The 14,875-nt window shown below is 49.5% G+C and overlaps 1 protein-coding gene across 1 annotated transcript in view; it reads right to left on the bottom strand.

Annotated features, from left to right (window-relative positions):
* Nucleotides 1-2,717: 2,717 nt before the first annotated feature.
* The window catches only part of VWC2L (von Willebrand factor C domain containing 2 like), a 40,725-nt gene continuing 28,567 nt past the window's right edge, over nt 2,718-14,875 (bottom strand). Inside the window, exon 4 of the mRNA XM_009088188.4 lies at nt 2,718-3,588. Coding sequence (XP_009086436.2) covers nt 3,440-3,588 — 149 coding nt within the window. The 3' untranslated portion in view covers nt 2,718-3,439. The remainder of the gene's footprint in view (nt 3,589-14,875) is intronic.

Genomic DNA, 14,875 nt, shown 5'->3' with positions numbered 1-14,875 from the left:
TGCCCTACCAAGCCCTCTGCTCTTCTTCACCCCTCAGCATCTTCCCTCACCTTTATCCACCTTCTGTCCTGCATCTCCCACAAATATCTGATGTACTTTCAGGAGTGTCAGCCTGGGGGCAAGGGGAGGATGGTGCCCATGGAGGGGGTTGTGCTCTCCCATCTGATAACATATGTACCAGGCACCTTTCCCTTCAGCTGGCAGCCTCTGGGAGCCCAAGATGAACCTTTCAACAAGATTAAAGAGATGGTATTAATTGCTATCGATCACAGGTCAACAAATTAAATTGCATCTGCAACTGCATCTCTGAAAGGTCTAAATGAGAAGAGTAGTTAATGGCTCTGGCTGGCCCAGAGCTGTGATTAATTAAAGAAAGAAATGAACTACAACATTAAAAAAAAAAGAAATTGGGATGAGGATGACATTCTGTAGTGTATCTGGAGAGTGCCTGATGGGAACTCAGTTCTGCTTCCACCCTGGCCTGAGAGGCTGATGGGAAGCAGAGTGGTGGCAATGGCTTTTGGGGCTGCTGGCAGCCCCAGTGCTGTGGGGACACTGCCCACCTGTGACTGGCAACTCTTCCACATGGAAGTGGAAGGTTTTCTAGAAAGAGATCAGTGCCCTTCACTTCTCCTGTGGTCCCAGAGCTGTGGGATCCCTTGGTGGGACTGTGTCTGACACTGCTGGATTTGGGGGAATCAGTTTCCCTTCTACAGCCTGAGCCAGAGACCTTGCAGACACATCCAGGATGGGATCTGCAGGGCTTTCCCTCACGTGACCCAGAGCATGCTCCTGCTCCCTGTGTGGGGTCAAGGGGTCCCCCTCCATCTGCTGCTTCTTCCCTTTTATTTTCCACAGTGCTGTGCAAGAGTGAAGGGTAAAATCCTGAGCATTGTTCCTTAGCAATCCCCCTGCTCCTCCCATGCCAACAGAGCACTGCAGCATCCCCCTGGCAGCTGGGACCAAAGCACTCCTGGGTGGGGATAAGGGTGCTACTGTGACTCCTTGGGAAATAATGGAGTAGCACAGCATGGAATGGAGATGGTGCTTAATTAATAATGAAGAAAATAATAATATGTGGCATGTATAGTGCTGTACTTGTTCCAAGCACTGTACAAACATTAACTACAGTAATTAAGCTGTAATTAATTAGACTAACTACTAATCAGTGTAAATAATGATGCATCTGGAGGTACCAAAAGGAGTTTGTGAACTGAAAGCAAATTTCTGTGTTCAGGAAATGGCATCAAATATAAAATGGCACCAGTAAAAGTAATAAAAAAGCAGATGGAGGTTGAAGTGAGAGCCTGGGAGCCATGCTAGTCCATGGCAGCTCCACAAATGGGAATCCTGGTTTGGCAAAGCAAAACTGGTTTAGTGAGTTACTGCTGAGCTACTCCCTGAGCAACCCATCCCAGCCATGGGATTCTCATGACTACTCCAGGCTCCCCATGTGCTCTTCCCACCCCAGCTGCACTCACCAATACTGTCAAGAGGCAGGAACTGGAGCAAGGGATGAGATGGGGAATTGGGAGCTTGAGGGGCTGATGATCAGCAGAGTAAAATACACCACAAATATATAATTTTGGGGTTTGTTTGCTGGTTCACACATTTTATATTTAACAAAATAATTTTTTAATAATATAATCTTTTACACATCAAATATTGTTTCTAGGACCCCTCCCTCCCATTTGTACAGTTGTTTTGTTTTTTTTCTCACTAGTTTCAGGCACACTATTGTTTGAAAGTTTTGAAACTGGATAGTCATTGACAGGCAACAGCTTACAAAGAAATGTGGTGATGACATCTGGAATGGTACCAGCTCGGCCTGCAGGGAGCCACTGCTCAGCCACAGGTCAGCAGCTGCTGTGCTCAGAGCTCCTCCCACCCCTGCCCTCCAGGAAAACACCCAAATGGGGAAGAAATGAAAGTATAAAGGCATTGGTGTGTATAAACTGAGCCTGATGTGCTGATCTGCTTCGGTGAGGATGCTGTGGGGAGGATTTGCTGCCACCACTGTCGAGAGCAGGTGCTGGATTGGAGCCTGAGCTCTGAACAAAATGAGCACCATGCCCATGGCACTGACCAAAAAGCAGGGAACCAAGCATGGACAGAGATGGGAAAGGCCCCTGTGCTCGCCTGGCCAGGCAGGCAGGGAGATGACATTGGTGGCTTTTCTTTCACAGTATCGCCTGGAAGCTGCAGCCTGAGAAAGGAGGAGGTACCAGTGCTGGGAAGCCTGGTGGGGACCCTTGGCTGCTGGGGACTCTGCTCCTGGCAGGCAGGCACAGAAAGCAGCTGCTTTTGAGAGCCAGCCCTCACAGGAGCCCAGCCCAGCCCTGCTGCTCCATGGCTTGCATTGTCCCTGCAGTGTGGATGCTCCCAGGGAGAGCCAGGGCAGCTCCCTCCCACTGCAGCAAAGGGTCTCACCTGCCAGCTGAGCCAGTTTAGTGCTGCCACAGCCATGGGGCATTCCTGGAAACCTCCAGAGTGGGGTGATCCCATATTTTAATTGTGACTTGCTGTGGCTGAAGGCAATGAAACACTGCCCTTGGCTCCAGTGAGAGCAGCCTTGGGATGGGACAAGGCAGGTGAGCAAGTGCTCAGCCCAGGAACCAGGGACAGGTGGGGCCCTCTTCCCTCTGCTCCACCACTGATGCCCCAGCCAGGAATCACACACAAACAAGCCAGGTAAGATGTTGCTTTCATGGAGCACCTTCTGCTTGGCTGCCCCAGTTTGCCCATGCAGCTGCTGTGGGCTCTGCTCCCATCAAGGTCACACTGACTGTGGAGGTGTCTTCAACTTTATTGTCCCCACTCAGTGGAGAAAGTGTAACACAGATACAGCTTTGTGTCATGGCTGTCCAGTCTAATACCTGTGCATCTACCTTGGTCCTGCTGCAGGTTACATTCCAGTTGGGAATTTTTAAACCCCCCATCCCTTGTAATTTCTACCTCCCTCCTGTCCTTGGTGCCACCTGCACTTACAGACACAATACCAATGCTCCACTCGTAGCTGTATTGTCCCGATGATCCCAGCTTAGGAAGAGACTTTAAAAAAAATCACAATAGCAAAAAAACCTTCAAATAAATAACTGTGAGAAACCCCAGGATCCACACTGCAGGAAGTGAGAGCAGTGACTCCATGGGTTCCTCAGGAACGTGCGTGGGCTGTTTTCCTGCTGTCCTCCCCCTGCCAGCTCTGGTGACTCCCACAGCAGAGCAGACACCTGGACCCAGGAACAGAGAGTGTAGAGCAGGACAGGAGCTGCAGAGGGCACAGGGACACCCTGCCCCACAGGGACTGAGCTCTGCTCATGTGGCACCCGCCCAGGGCTCGCAGCTGGCAGGAGGTCGCACACCTGGGCAGCATCGAGGCTGTTCCTTCCTCACCATCATCACCATCATCACTGTGAGTGGGCTGTTGGCCAGGGGGCAGCTACAGAGCCTGTTTGCCCTGGCACTCCCGCTTGGAGCACTGTGCTGGCTTCCACCAGTCCCCGTTGTGGCAGTGGCAGATGTTGCAGTCGTCCACCTTCACCTCGATGCCCGCGGGGATGATGGTGGTGCCCGCAAAGCAGTTGGGACCTGTGGAAACACACGGGGGGAAATGGGGTAAATACTCCATGGTTGGATGGGGCAGAGCTCTGCCCTAAGCCTGGGACAGGCAGGGACCCAGTGCCAGCCCCCTGCTGTGCTCTGGCCATGCCACCAGCACTGCTGATATCTGCAGCAGTGCTCCCACCTTGCTCAGTGCCCAGCCCTGGACCCACAGTGATCCCTTCTCATTTTTTGGTTGCACTCAGGCACTAAAGGGGAAAATAAAGGCCTTGAAACTTTCTGTTTCTGCACCCAACCTCTAGAACAAATCCATTGGCAGTCAGCTTTGTCTACTTGGCTGACCACTAATTTAGTACCTCTTTTGCCTTAAATTTTGGCTGCAGGATGGACAAGACCATGAGGACACAGCCCAGCCTTCACTGCTCCATCCTGCAGGGACCAGAGCCAATCCATCCCCAAGGGCCACTGGCAGCCATGCTCCAACACCAGGTAACCCAACTGGGCCAAGGTTATTTTTCCTTCATCCTGCTTATCTGTACATTCCTGGGCTGCCCTTTCTTCTCCCAGCAGCCCCAGGTCTCTTCTCCCTCCTGAGCTTCCCCAGGGGGTCATATAGCAATAAAATAATTAATAAATACCATTCATTAATGCCTCAGGACAGGGAGGAGCAGAAATCAGACACTGAAGAAAAGAGGAGATGGATGAGTGGGATGTGCTAAAAACATCACCTGCACCTCTGAGGTCCCCACTGGAGAGGGGATCCCTTATTCTGGGGACAGCAGCACAGCAACATCCCTGTCCCAGCCAGGGACATGGGGCAACTCTGCAAATCTGTAATTAAACACTAATGATCTGCCCCTCTGATCCCTGGGATCTGTTGAGCCTGGAAGGACCAGGCAAACATCTCTGTGTCTAACAGAAAATCCTTGGGATACTGCCCCTGCCCCAAAGGGGCTGGGTAAGGCAAAGGGGGAAATGACAGGGTAAATCCCAGGGAGTGCCAGCCCAGCCCTCAGTGCAGCACTGAACATCCTGGGCTGCCCAGGGAGCTGCAGCCACAGGCTGAACTGAGGGGAAAATCACAGCAATTGGGTTTGTTTTCTTTCTCCTTGGCTTTTAGCAAAATGGAGGAAAACATGACCCAGGGCTCTGCTGACATCTGTCCTCCTGTGGGGTGTTCTGCCTTGCTCCAGACAGACTTTAGTACTTTTAATTCAGGCCAGCACTGCCACTGCTCTGGGCCTTTTCTTTCCCAGCACGCTCAATACAGCCCCTTCTGCATTTTGCCTGAGTGAAATGGTTTCTTTTGCTCACCACAGTGAGCTGGACAGAGCTTTACTGCATCCTCTCTCTCCCACTGCTATCCCCCATCCCTCCAGAAACATGGATTTCTAACAGAAGGCAAAATTTCCACACTGCATGTGTGATAATTCAACTTTAATTCCCACTGTCTGAAATCCAGTTTTCCAGCACAATCACTACCAGCCAGCCTCTCTCCCTCTGCTTGTTTTTTCTCCCCCATTTAAACTTCTCCCACCTTCCCATGGAAAACTGGATCCTGTTTGTCCAAACTGGGATGCAGCGAGCATTGCACCCACAGTGAAGGCATGAGGAAGAGGGACCCTGCACTGCTGGAGTTTAATGTGCCATGGCACAGAAAATGCTGCTTGGCAGGAGCATAAGTCACCAGGGAGTTTTCCAGAAACTTTGGGATTTACAGAGCTGGCAGCTACTGGTGGAGATAACCTCCAGCACCTGGGGATCTGCATGGCTGCCCCGTGTGCCTCGGAGGGGCTGCAGCCCTTAAAGCCACAACCAGAACCCACAGCAAGAAATCAAGTCCTGTTTGGGTTTTTTTTCCTTTTTTTTCTGTGCAGTAGAGCTCAACAGACTGTTTTAAATTCTCTAATATTCTCTTTCCCTCCAAACATTTCCAAAGCTCATGGCCCCAACCCAGCGCTGCTGAGGACTGGCCTGAGCTTTTCCCACTGTGGCTTGGAGGAACTGGGTGAGAGCAGGGTCTGCCAAAACAAACCCCCAAGGAATGACCCAGAACAGCAGGATGGGGTTTTTAATCATCATTCAAAGGAGGACACTGCTCAGAAATATTTGATGGCATGTCAAGCACATCAGGTTACTTACAATAACAGCAGCAGGAACAAGAAGCTGCTTTGGGCAAGGGCTCTTGTCCTGCTCTTGGTAAAAGCATCTTAAACCACGACTGTGATGGTAACAGGACACTAATCACCCTTCTCCTTGCTCTGGGAGACTGATGGGAGACGTTTGCTGCTCCCACAGACAGTGTAATAGTGAGATTTGCTTTGCTTAACATAGTTAATACTCATAAAAGCCAGCAGCACTCCAGGCTGTTTGCTAGAACAGCTGTGAAGATTTTTATGGAGATGTATTAGGGACATTCAGATGCTGGTTTGATGGGAGAGATGTAAAAAAAAAAAAATCATATTTGGTTTGTTGTTTGGGGAGAATGATGGAAAATTCTGCAAGCATCTGCTGAAGATCAGGTACTTGGGTGATGACCCTGCTCCACTGCACCCCCATTCCAGAGGGAATTCAGGGGCCAGGCTCTCTCCAGCACCACGAGCTGAAGCCTTGGAGCCACTCAGGGCAGATCAGCAGCGTCCCCGCAGCTCCCTGGGACTCCTCAGATGGGTTTTACTGAACTCAGCCACTCTGCCTGTGGCTTTCAGCAGCTCTGAATTTAGCTTTGTGTGTGCAGAGAAGCAATAAAAGGAAATCAAATGTTAATCAAACAGCAAGCACAGATCACTTCAGGCCAACTGTGATATTCAGATGTGCCCTGAATAGCATCTTGCCCCAGACAAAGCTCATCATCTCCACCACAACTCTCATTGTGCACCCTCTGATTCCAGCCAGAGTGGTAACTTCCCCTCAGTAAAATACATCTCCTGCCACTTCTCTGAGAGCCCCCCCATCCCTTCAGGAAATATGAAAGCTGAATCCAGGAGAATTTACCTTATTCAGTCAATGGATTCCATCAAGGAGAGAGGTGCTGATGGCTACGCTTATCTGAACAGCAGCTCAATTCAGCAGCCATCCCCCAGCTCCCACGTGGTGTGCCCCACAATTGAAGTTGCAAGGGATAAGTGGAAAACTGTGGTGTTTCCTGACAGTATTTAGGAATGGATACATCCTGGACCATCCCCCTGGACGCTCAGCTGAATGAGGACTTTGCTTTTGGAGCTTGACCATGAACACAACTGGGCAGGGGGTTTGCTCTTGGCAGTGTGCTCTGGCCTGGGGGAGGTGTTTCTATTGAGCATGGCCAAGTGTCTGCCCAGTGGGAAGGCAGATTTTCCTCTGCATGTCTCCACAAAGCAGGCCTCTCCCAGGGACCACCATGACCATCCCACACCACAAGCCAGGAAGCTCTTCTCAGCCTGCTCACGCTCTCAGGCAGCAGTGAGCTCTCCTGTGATGCAGAGACTGCACCAATGCATCAGCTGCCCCCTCAATGAAATCTGTATGCTGCTCCATTTTCGGGAGGCACTAAGAACTGAATCTACCAACTCATGCCAGCCTGAGTGCCACAAATTAAACCTCCCTCCCTCCCTCCAGTGGGCCAGTGGTGGCTCCAACACCCTTCCAGCCCCCTGCCTGCCATTCAAAAGCTCAGGAATTGCTCTGTTCCCCTTTTTTTGGATTGCTGTTGATATTTTAAAATACTAAAATAAAATGTTGGCCTCTGTCAGTTTAACCCCATTCCCCCTTGTTCTATCACTCTGTGGCTCCCAGCACTGGTAACAAGTGTCTCCTCCTTGAGGTGACCCCAAGATGAAAGGTTCCCTCTTCCCCTGCCACCCTGTCCAGCCACCCAGGGAGAGCTGGCTCTGGCTAACAGCTCCTGGAGTCATTTGGTGGTACCTTCTACATGTCCACGAGCTTTCAGTCGTGTGCACCACTGCCCTGAAGAATTACTCTCCTCTGAAGCTGATCTGCAGGTCTTTTCCATCCTTCCTGCATTTTTCACTGCTCAGAAGTCAATGTTAACAGCCCTTTGCAAGTACTGCCTATTTACAGGAGAGATTTTTCCAGCCATAATTCACATCACTGGGTGCCTGAAGATGCCTAACATTTAATCTCTGCATTTATATATATATATATATATATATCTGCAGTATCCTTGTCCAAATTAAATCCAAGTTTCTCACTCCAAGCCAGCCCTCCATCATTAGAAGGAATGCACCGAGAGGGCGAGGGGGAGGTGAAAAGCTCAATTCAGGTCAATGGGAGCTGTTCCACTGACTTTTGCCAGCAATGCAGCCACACAATAAAGAAAATCTAACACAGCAGCAGCTCCCAGCCAGCCCAGTGGGACAGGGACCTCCTGGTGTCCCCACATCCCCTCCTGGCTCTCTGCACACCGAGAGGGTCACATCATCCAGGCTTTGCTCAGACAATCCCAAGTATCTGCTGCCTTGGAGTCTCATGGATGCAGGGGCCACAGCAGTTCCCTAAAGTGAGAGCTGGCACCAGTGACAGAGACTGATTTAGGCCTCAGTGCTGTGCACTGCAGTTAGAGAAATCCTGATGGCTCGTTATCCGTCTTAATCAGCAGCAGCAAACAAATGAGGGACAGGGAGACAGCCAGAAGGGAATACATGGCATTACTCCTCCTTATTGATAGCACAGTTACTTCATTTGATGTGGAGACATAACTTCAGGCATCACTAAGTAGTGGAGCAGGGCTGTTTTGGCACAGGGGAGATCTATGGGTGCAATTTAAAGGCCATCTGTGTGGCAGCAGTGACGTCCATGAGCGCCCACACCAACCCCAGCTCTGGGGACAGCCTGGACACCATCCCTCACCAAGACAAATGGGGACAGTGTCCCTTCCACAGCTAAAATGCAGCAGCTGAAGGTGCTGGAGCCCCACCCCACTCTTCACCTTCTGTGCTTGTGGGATGAGCTGGACAACAGGGGACTAAGCCCAAGACTGAGCACAGAATCCCAGAATGGTTTGGGTAGGAAAGGACCTTAAAGCTCATCCACCTCCACCCTCTGCCATGGGCAGGGATAGCTCCTGCAGGACCAGGCTGCTCCAGGCCCCATCTAACCTGTCCTTGGACACTTCCAGGGATGGAGCAGCCACAGCTTCCAGTGTCTGATGGCTTCTGGTCATGTCCAACCCACCCTCCCCTGGGCCCTTCCCGTGCTGGGCCAGCAGAGCTCTGGGTCAGACCTTTGGCACAGCTCCCTCGGGGAAGGCACTGTGGAGATGGTGGAGCAAAGCTGGGCACACCAAAGACAATGATGCAAGCAGTACATTTCCCACTGCTTTAGATGATGGTATCTGCCTCCCCTTATGGACATTTCCCCCAGTCCTGCACATCCAAGCCCCTCTGCTTCTGATCCCAAGGGCACCAAAATCAGAGCTGGGGACATATCCGAGTGCACTTTGTGCTCCCTGCAAAACCTCCAGCCCCAGTCTGCCCATTTGACTGGGTTTCTAACCCAGCTGTGGCTTAGGGACTTCTGGCCAGCAGGGTTAGGCATTGCTGCAGTGGGAATTAATAGGTATCAAATTCATAACCCTTTATTCACTCTGCTGATTCATACACCTGAACAGGGGCAGCCTTGAAGTGACCTGGCTGGAGGAGCCAGCACGTGGATCAGCTCCCAGATGGCACAAGAGCAACTCTCAGTGCTTCAGAGTCATCTGTAAATCCAGGGCTTTCCCCCCCTCCTTTTAGTGTAAAATGCAGGTTGGTATTTTCAGAGTCACTATGGGATTTACATACCAAATTCCTTTTCATTTTAAAAGGATCTGTGTGTGCAAATACCTTGATCAGCACTGAAAAATGGTAAAAAAAGCTGCAAAGGCAAAGGCATTGCATAGGCACAAACTGTGCATCCAAAGCAGATCTTCTCAACCAGGTTTTAGTGTGCCCACTCTGGGCTGGAGGAGGAAAACTGTAACACCTCAAAGCCAGCAGTAACCATCTATGAAAGGAGAAATCTGTGTTTCAACATTTACCTGAGCAAACAAACAGGATTAGCTCTTAAAAACCATTTTGCAGACAGCATAAACTTTTGGGAAAATAGCATAGATTTCTTTTTTAAATACAGGTAGATTTTAATTGTGGGCAATGAATTGTGGACTACTCTGAGGGAATTTTAACCTTTCAGGTAAGCAGCAGCCTTTCAAAAAGTTGTCTAAATAGGTACTTCCCAAAATGAATTCCAACAGCACTGAAGGTACATTCATTCTTTTAATGCTTCAAACATTAAAAGGTGAGGTGGGTTTTTTTTAGCTGGTATCAAACAGATTAATTTAAAAGAAATTAATTAATAGAACTACCATTAAACTACTGCATCAGCTAACACTGTTACCTGTAAAATCAACAGCCAAAGGGAGGAAAAGTTGGACCTTCCAGAGATTAAACCTTTAAGTGAAGAAAAAACAAATCAATGCATGCAGAATGTGCTGTAGTGTTTGTGGTGCCTTCACCTCGCTGGCACAAGTGCCATGAGCAGCCACAGAACAGTGTGTGCCATGGGACAGGCACAGTCCCAGGGAATGTGCCCTTGCTGCCACTGTTGCCCAAGGAAGGGACTGGGGTGCAGAGAAGCAAACTCATCCTTTGGGTGACTTTGTGCATGCTCACCCTGCAGAGGTCTGGGACACTGTAAGGGAGCAGGCAGCAGCAGCTCCTCCCTGCAGGTGTGGGAGGACACCTGATGTAGGGAAATAAAGGCCCAGGGAGCCCCTGGATGCCAAAGCACCAGGCCTGTGGTCCCTGCCCAGATCCCTGCCCAGAGGCAAAGGTTAACAACAAAAGAATAACAAGCAGGACTTTTTCCCTGGGTCTTGTGAGATTTTAGACAACTTATTTGCCTCTTGGTTGCGCTTTGTGTGAAAATATAATGATTTTTATGGGCCACTTTAACATTTTTATGTCTTTTTTTCTTCAGAAAAAAATTCCCACATTTGGTGTAGGAATTAAAACAGTATTTCATGCTTAACTGCAATCCCAGATGATGTATGGAAGAGAGCTGGCTCCCTGTCAACTCAATATAAAGCCAGAATTGAATCTGACTTGGTCACTACAGCTGTGTGATGTTTTATGGGGTGAGGGGATTTTTTCAGATCAGTCATAAATGAAATGGAAACTTTGACTGGGCTAATTTTGTATCAAACAAGAGCAAAAAAAATGTAGGGATGAACCAAGAGTGCTACACATTTGATTGAGTAGTTCCTTTAGAGGTGGAGAGTGCTGCAAGCCCAGCCCAGCACTGGCTGATGCTGCAGTGGCAATTGGTGCCTGCCAGGGTAACGGGGATTTCCTGAGCTCTGGGGAACCACGTGGGGAGCACATGGGATCAGCCTCCAGCTCCTGTCTGGAAACAGCAGCACTGCAGTCCAGATCCCTGTGGGATGGGGCCAACTGATGGAAAAATGCCCTCATGGCATGAGTGTGATGCTTTGAGGGCACCAGCACGGTCCCGCTTGCGTTTCCCACCTGGGGCCAGAACTTTCTCATGGTGGTTTTGAATGTGGAGCTGTGTTAGAAATGGGACTTCAGAGCAAAGATAAAACTTTCCATGTAAGGGAGGAGCTGCTGTGGAAACCATTTCTTCCTGCTCTTGGCTTGTGTTTGTTGGGTTTTCTGCTGCTGACTGAGCAGAACCCATCTCCTGCTGCCTTCACCACCATTCCCACCTCCCTGGCCTCCAGCACTATTCCCAGCCCCCTGGCCTCTGTGATGAAGGTCATGGGCAGGTAAGAGCCATGTGAAAGGGGAATTTATTGATAAAAATTAAAGTCAGTCAGCAAAGGTTTCCCTTCCAGTCAAAGGATGGATCTCCTGGGGGGTGTTTAGCAGTATCAGCCTTTGGATCTGCTTGTTTTCATCCCTATAAATTTAGGATGCAGTGGCAAAGCTCCCATTTCTATGCAAATCCATACAAATGATTGATTACTTGTAGAAACAGAATAACCACAATGGCAGAAACAGTATTTCTTACTTTATGTGGGCAGTTAATTACTTGCCTGTGGCACAGAGAAGGAAAATCAGGAAAACCTTCCCTGACCCCACCCCAACCATTAATCCTGGTGGTAGAGAGACAGGAAGAGGCATTGCTGTGCCAAAATCTGCATCTCCTGAGGAAACAGGAGGAGCAGGGAATGGAAGGGGCAGGGTAGGATAGGTGGATGGTCCTGAGGACACAGATGGGGAGACCAAAGCACCTCAAGGATGGGCACACCTTGGTCTGATGGACAGAAGACACAAGCAGAGGTTGGTGCTTCTGGAATAAACAGGGCCCTAAACACTTCTGCTGGCACCTGCCCTGGTTTTGCCTTCTCAACTGTGATGGGAATTGATTCACCTTACTGGCAGAGGGAAGGAACAGTGGGGCAGGGTGGCAAAGTGAGGGACAATGACATCCAAAAATTCCTCATTTTTGAGTGTTCCCACACTCCCTGTCTTCTTTTTCCTGCATTCATTTTGTGCCTTAGATTTTTTTTAAGTCAGAAGAGGGATTTAGACATTAGAACAGCTACTGACCTGATATGAGTTAATGATTTCATAAACCCCCTGAAAAATGCTTTACTTTAAAAGATTGATGTTTCCTATTGTATTTTTTCAATGCCAATTAATTACTTAATTCATTAGCAATGTAACACAGGAATAGTCTTTGAAAATCTGCTGCTTTGTGTAGATGCCTTTAATTATGGATAATTAAATACTGTGGAAGGACCTGATTATACCTCTGAGCATTTTCTAATCTGGAAAATGAAACACACTCCTGTACTCCTGAACACATAAAACAAAAGCTGAGCTCAACAGCCACAGGAAGTAAAAAAAGACGGGAAAACAAACACCCCAAAAGGCAGAACCACTCCAAACCCTGCAACTAAAAGAGGGTGGGAATTCCTGGGGAGGCTTGAAGGCCCTGACACAGGCTTGGGCCCAGACCCTGCCTTGCTGGGGTACAAGGGGAGCCCAAGTGAGCTGCTGCAGGCACCAAGCAAACACAGGCCCAGTGAACACAAGTCCCTGTTAGCACTTGCTAAAGCTGGGAACAGATTTCCAGATGGTTCCTTGTACATCTGGCAGCAATAGCCAAAAGTGCCACAAAGAGCAAAGCAAACACAGCCATTGGAAGAGGAGAACCTGCCAGTGGCAGGAGTTACACTGTTGGCTTCTTTCTGTCTCAGTTTTAGCCCCTGAAGAAAGGCAGGGAAATGCTTGTTTTGAAGTCAGCATTGCCCCAGTGCCTCTGAGAGAGATCCCTCCCTGACTCTTACTTTCATCCTTCCTCCCTGGGCCATGAAGTGATTGCCAGACTCAGAGAATAAACTCTCTTGTCTTTATTTATTTCTCAGCTGGCAAAATTTTGGAGAAAAATTAGGACAGGTCTTGTGAAACGTGAGGGGCAGGATGACATGAGGGGCACAGATACATGTCTGGCACAGACTGAACAGAGACACTAAAAGAAGGAATGTGGCACACTGCCACTGCATCCCTGCCCATGGCAGGGGGTGAAACTGGGTGATTTTCAAGGTTCCTTACGACCCAAACTCTTCTGTGATGATTTGTGGGTGCTGATGTGTGTGGGATGCTGCCCTGCCCCAGAGATCCCTCCTGGGTGCACTGCCAAAATCCTTGACACAGCTGAGAAATGCAGGAACTCAGCCACTGTGGGGTGCAGTGCCTGAGGAGACACTGCAGCACGTGGGACACACTGCTGGCATGCAGTGCCATGGCATTTGTCAGCATTCCTACTGGATTCTGCCAGCAGTGCCAGACCCACTGCTGCTCCCACCTCAGCCTCTGCTGAAGTTTGTGACATGATGAGCTTATGTGAGGGCATTTATCTAATTTTGCCCAACAGATTAGTGGAAAACAGAAAGTCAGTGATGTCTTGCTGACCCCACAGCTGTGCTCTATTAATGCACACAGGGATGAGAACCATTGGGGTGGCCCCACCTTGGAGCCAACATTGAAGGAGCCCATGATTTCCTGTGCCAACACTTCCTGTGCCAGGGCACGTTGTGTCTGAAAGCTCAGACCTCAGTCAGGAGAACAAAAGGCACCTTGAGCCTCACCTTCACCTCTGGCCAGCCCTGTTCCAGCAAGGAGAAGCTTTCCCACAGGGCTTTGGAAGGCTGATGGTGCCTGTCAGCATCCCACAGAACCTGTCAAGCACTGCTCTTAATTTGCTGATGCTCTGCTCTCATCTGTGGCTACTTTAACCCTTGGTTAGAAGAGGAGCTTGGGCACATGAAGCCAAGAGGGGAACACAGGCAGCACTCCCCTGAGAGGGAGAAAACAAGCACAGGAGAAGGGGCAGTGAAACTGCAAAAATGCTGTGCACACAACAGAGGAGCGAGGAAAGTCCTGGGTGGTTTTTGTTGGGGCTTGTAATGCCTTCTGTGGAGGCCACTCCTCTCTCAGCAGCTCTCCTCTAAACTTTGGATCCCAAGATAAGAATTAGGCTAAATCTGTAAAGAGAAGGAGGCACCTTTATTTCAGGGGTTGATCCAGCTGGGAAACCCAAATGACCATTTGGGCAGGGGGGTCTCTCAGGTCTGGGTAAAACTGACCTAGGAGGGGCTCATGCAGGCACAGGAACTAGCTCTGACTCTTGCCTGTGAAACCTTCACTGTCCAGCTGTTGGGATGAATGGGAGGGGGCAGATCCCCAGCTGCACACAAAACCTGGATGTTTCCTTGGAGAAAGGCAGCCAGGCCAGTTTACAGCAGCCTCAGGCACTGGATCACAGCATATTTACTCTCTGGGGGGGCATGATGTAGCCAAGACCAAAAGCAGTTTCTGTACAAAACCAGCATCTATGTCTAATCATTACTGTTGTGGGCAGGTTTTCATTCTTTAACAGTTTCCCATTTAATTTCCAATTTAACAATTACAGTTTGATGTTGCCTGTAATAATAAATTTCTTTTTTGTTTGGCACAGCTTGAAAAGTAACCAGAAATTCCCTCTTGCTGCTTTCCTTGTAGCACAGGCAGTTGTTAGGGGGAATCAGTCTCTGCCTGGGTGTTGTAGCCCTTTCTGTACCTGGTGAGAGCTTCCAGGGATGGGGCAGCCACAGCTTCTCTGGGCACTGTGCCAGGGCCTCACCACGCTCACAGGGAAGAATTTCTCCCAAATGTCTAAACTGTGTCAGTGGGAAGCCATTGCCCCTTGTGCTGTCACTCCAGCCCTTTGTAAATAGTCCCTTTCCATTCTCCTTGTCAGCTTCCATCAATCCTGGACCTGGTTACTTACCCAGGTGAGAGGGAGAGCCAAGCAGGAAGGACATTTCCCA

This window comes from Serinus canaria (assembly GCF_022539315.1).
Source record: "Serinus canaria isolate serCan28SL12 chromosome 7 unlocalized genomic scaffold, serCan2020 HiC_scaffold_29, whole genome shotgun sequence".
In the NCBI taxonomy this organism is placed as follows: Eukaryota; Metazoa; Chordata; class Aves; order Passeriformes; family Fringillidae; genus Serinus; species Serinus canaria.
This window is presented reverse-complemented; position numbering and strand designations above follow the sequence as displayed.